The sequence below is a fragment of the Micropterus dolomieu genome, linkage group LG09 (genome assembly GCF_021292245.1).
Source record: "Micropterus dolomieu isolate WLL.071019.BEF.003 ecotype Adirondacks linkage group LG09, ASM2129224v1, whole genome shotgun sequence".
Lineage (NCBI taxonomy): Eukaryota > Metazoa > Chordata > Actinopteri > Centrarchiformes > Centrarchidae > Micropterus > Micropterus dolomieu.
In genome coordinates, this window is record NC_060158.1 from 2,396,207 (window position 1) to 2,400,548 (window position 4,342).

The window sequence follows — 4,342 nt, forward strand, 5'->3', positions numbered from 1 at the left end:
TGCAGAAGGACGGCCACTACAGCTGGAGCAGCACCCTGAGGCTCTCTGCAGACCAGTGGAGGAAGGTGGGCTCTGTGACCTGTGAGGCCACCCAGGGCTCCCAGACTCCGCTCTCAGAGACACTGAGGAGAGACCAGTGTTCCCAGTCCTGACCTGACTCACTGGGACTCTGCTACTGGTTTTCCTCTGCTCCTGCTCTCACTCTGCACTCTGGAACTGTCTCTCTCTTTTATTTGACATCTTTCAACAGCAAGATTTACTAGCTTGTTGCACTGTTTCAATATTATTTCAGTGTTTCCAGATAATAAAGACCTTTTCATCCAATCAGCTGTTTTCATGTTTATTATTATCAAAGTGTCTTAATAAATGTTCTCTTGATGGTGTCAGTGACTGTTTCACATCCAGAGAACAACAGTTTAACGTCATAATATATTTCTAAAGTTACAGAATATTCAGAGTTTACAAACTCAGACAAAACTCCTCATTATGTTTTGGTTACTACAAAACAGTGATGGTAGAAGAAGTCCATCATTTTTCATTCATTATGAATGCGTTGATGAATACTGTCGTCATTCCAGATTACTCTGCAGTAATAAACCTTTACAAATACAAATATAAGATGACTAAAGGACAAGTTCAAATGTTATTTACAAGGCGGCTGTGGCTAAGGAGTTTGAGTGGGTTGCCTGTTTTATTAGGTCGGTGGTTCAATCCCCGGCTCCTCCAGGCTGCATATCGAAGTGTCCTTGAGCAAGATACTGAACCCCGAATTGCCCCTGGCTGTTCCGCCAGTGCGTGAATGTTAGTTTGTGTGTGAATGCAGATGTAGCGTACAAAGGCGCTTTACAAATACAGAGCATTTAATTACTCCATAAGCCCTTTTTGGTTTCAATCATGAAAAACATCTCTGTTTGTTGGCATACTAAACACTCAGTGGGAGTGAGAATGTGTTGGTTGTTTTAGTTTCAGTGCAGCTGTTGAGTCAGATCAGTTCCTCTCCAGCTGAGGGAGGTTTTTGTACGACGTTGCATCACTGTGTGAACGGAAAAGTGCAATAAATAAAAGATTACTTGGAAATTGCCCTATATTTTTGGGGGATGGTGCTGTCCAGAGTTTTTTTTAAATATGTACATGAAAAGATTAAAAAATTGTAATGTCATTACATCCACCTTTCAGCAGCAGACAAAAAAGAAAGCACACTGTCAAGCAGGCCCCTGTCTGGAAGGTGAGCTGAGGTTGCTGGTGGTAGAGTCTCCCTGGTTAGTTGTCCCACTTCTGTCTGAGCACTGCTAGCTTTACAGTATGCAATGTTTTAAACCTGGGGTCGACTAGTGAAGCCAAAGACAGTGCAGTCATCTTCTGTTGGTTTGAAGATTATTGTCCACTTAGCACCAATTTCATGTGTGACTGCTGTACACTGTCTGGCTGTATGATGTTTTGCTATCTGAACAAGAGGGATGACCTTTTGTTACTTTGACAACTCCACTGTGGCCTGGTAGGCACTTAAAGGCACTGGTGGATGGTCTCTTACTCCTCAGCGGAGAAGGGAATGAGGTCAGTGTTAAGACCAGTAAGAGCTGCTCCTAGTGGCTCCCGTTGGTCGCACAGCCTTTCCAGCATTGGAAAAGTACTGTTCCAGTTGGGGCCAACCTCCTTGTCCTTGAATCTCTGAAAGCTTTTCTTTAGCTATGGTGCTTGATTTAAAATGCCCCCCTATATTCTGTGCCTGAATATGAATGTCCCCGAGCTCTGGGGTCTGCCTGACTGACTTCTCCATTATCGGGTTCACAACGTGGGCAAAGCAAGTGATATGGCGCAACTTTAGGAGGTTTGCACAGGCGATTATGTTCACAGCGCAATCTGTGACCAGGCTTCTCCCCCTCCCCTTAATTCCCCACTCTGCCATAAGGGTATCCTTGGCCTCAGTTGGGTGAGCTGCACAGGGTGTTTGACTGAACTTTTTAACTCTAAGAAGAACAGTGGACATCTTGACCTCTTCCATGATGAAGTGGCTGTGGATACTTTCTGGATTTTTAGCCATAGTCCTCTCTTTGTTATTGTACGTTTTCTCCAGCATGGCCTTCAAGACATTCCAAGAAGGCATGGTGTAAGTAGTATCCTGAAGAATGCAAGGGGAGTTGTAGATTCTTTGGACTGTTTGTTTTCTCTGCCTCTATGTATCAGTGTGACTGTCTGCTCAATACACGACAAAGAGCCAAAGAGAAGCCTTTTGTTTGTTTCGTCATTACAATACTAATACTAAAACATCAATGTGACAAGATCCATCCATCCATCCATCGTCAACCGCTTATCCTGCGTACAGGGTTGCGGGAGGGCTGGAGCCAATTCCAGCTGACATTGGGCGAAAAAGGCGGGGTACACCCTGGACAGGTCGCCAGTATGTGACAAGATATTACAATAAAAAATAGAGAGCAAGAAAAAAACGATTTTAAATGATATGTTTTACATGTGATATAAAGGATATTTTAAACGTGAGTTCCTGAAGGAGAGTGACAGAGATAGACAAATCCTGTAGGCCAAGGTTTGGAGCTTGGTCCTGGAATGATGGGACAGAAGATTAGGGTTGTTGTGAAATAATAACAATTTATGAACCACACCAAAAGAAGGACATCCTGCATTGCCTTCAGTGTCACAAAGCTTTAGACATCAACCTGATCTTCTTTTAGTTTGTGAAGATCTCTGCTGGTCTCATTCGGTGCCTCACCTGTGTTTTCTGTCGCCTGCCCAGCTCAGGCCACATGCCTGCCTTGCAAAAGATTTCAAAGAAAGAAATCACTATTGCACATTTTTTGGATTTGTAAATAAACTGTTCTCTTAATCTCAATCATATTCTGCTGTTGGGTTATAGGAAAATTAAACATAAAGAGATATGCATTACGTCAACATACACACTTCTAATGAGATCAAATCTCAAAGGAACATCAAGGCCTCAAAGTTATTTGTTGGTTAAACTGAAATAGTTTCTTTATTCCAAAACTGTCTCCCTACTTACAGAAAGCTGTTGTGATGGGCTCATAGGTATGAAGTGAGGTGACATATGAGGCATTTGGTCCACAAACAGGTTGGTCAGTGACATGTACCCAGAATCCATTATGTTTCTGAGCGTCAGTTTTTCTGCCACAGAAAACATTTGTTGCATTGCAGATATGGACCTTCAGTGTCCTGAGATTTCAGTGTGATGTGTGGACGTTGATGTTTGATATATTGTGAATTTGGTTTGTGTCTCTACATCAGTGGAGCTGACTCTGCTGCTATTGTGGTTTTAATGGTCTGACTGGGCTTCTTCACTGGAACTGTTCTCTTCATCTGAGGAAACTTTCAGCTTGTTGAGGAGGACTGTTTGAACTTCAGGAGGAAAACTGGTGGAGACGCAATGAGCATCACAAATCGTGTGTGTGTGTGTGTGTGTCCTCAGTGAACTGTATCAGTCTCTGCAGTAGCTTCCAGCTGCAGCAGTCAGTTCAGTTTCTGTTCAGTCTGACTGAGGGAGGTTTTTGTACGACGCTTTTTCACTGTGGGAACACACCTTGACTGTTGATGGTATGATGACTCAGACAGTAGTAAACTGCTACATCTTCAGCCTGAACTCCACTGATGGTCAGAGTGAAGTCAACTCCATTCCCTGCTCCACTTCCACTGAATCTGGAGGAGATTCCAGAATATCTGTCTGATGTTCTGTAGATCAGAAGTTTAGGAGCTTCTCCAGTTTTCTGATGGTACCAGGCCAGGTAGTATTGTGAACCAGAGTAGCGAGTTACTGTCGGACTGGCCTTACAGTCAATAGAGACAGTCTGACCCAGCTGCACTGATTTGGCTGCTGGCTGAGTCACAACAACATTTTGTCCAACAGACCCTGAAGAGAGAGAAGAAACACTGGACATGAGATGGTGAGGTGAAACTCAGCTACACTCCAAATGATTTTCACATCACAGAAAAATGATTTTCCTCACCCTGAGTGAAGCAGAGGAGAGTCCAGATGAGGACGGAGACCAAAGTCATGTTTTTGATGAGGAGGATTTCTGTGGCTTCTGTTGTCATGAAGGACAGCTGTCAGTCATCCAGTGTTCAACTCTCAGGACTATAAAGTCTCCCAGAGCACTGGAGCATGGTGCTGCTGATGCAAAGTGGCTCTCTATGGAAATGCTCTGACTGACTCCAACAGGGACTTGGATTACTCTGATGATGCTGCTTCTCAATGGATCAATACGTTTACCAGAGGATTGATTAGGAATGTGTCAGTGATCATTTTTATGGACATTTGCTTTGATGACTGCAGAAAGATTTTCTTTTACAACATCTTCTGTCTGCTTTCATTTCATTC

At 43.4% G+C, this 4,342-nt stretch overlaps 1 gene segment (V, D, J or C); it reads right to left on the reverse strand.

Annotated features, from left to right (window-relative positions):
- Positions 1–3,202: 3,202 nt before the first annotated feature.
- Positions 3,203–4,028, reverse strand: LOC123976603. The segment is given in 2 exon segments: positions 3,203–3,874; positions 3,972–4,028. Coding segments are annotated over 2 exon segments (393 nt in total).
- Positions 4,029–4,342: the final 314 nt, after the last annotated feature.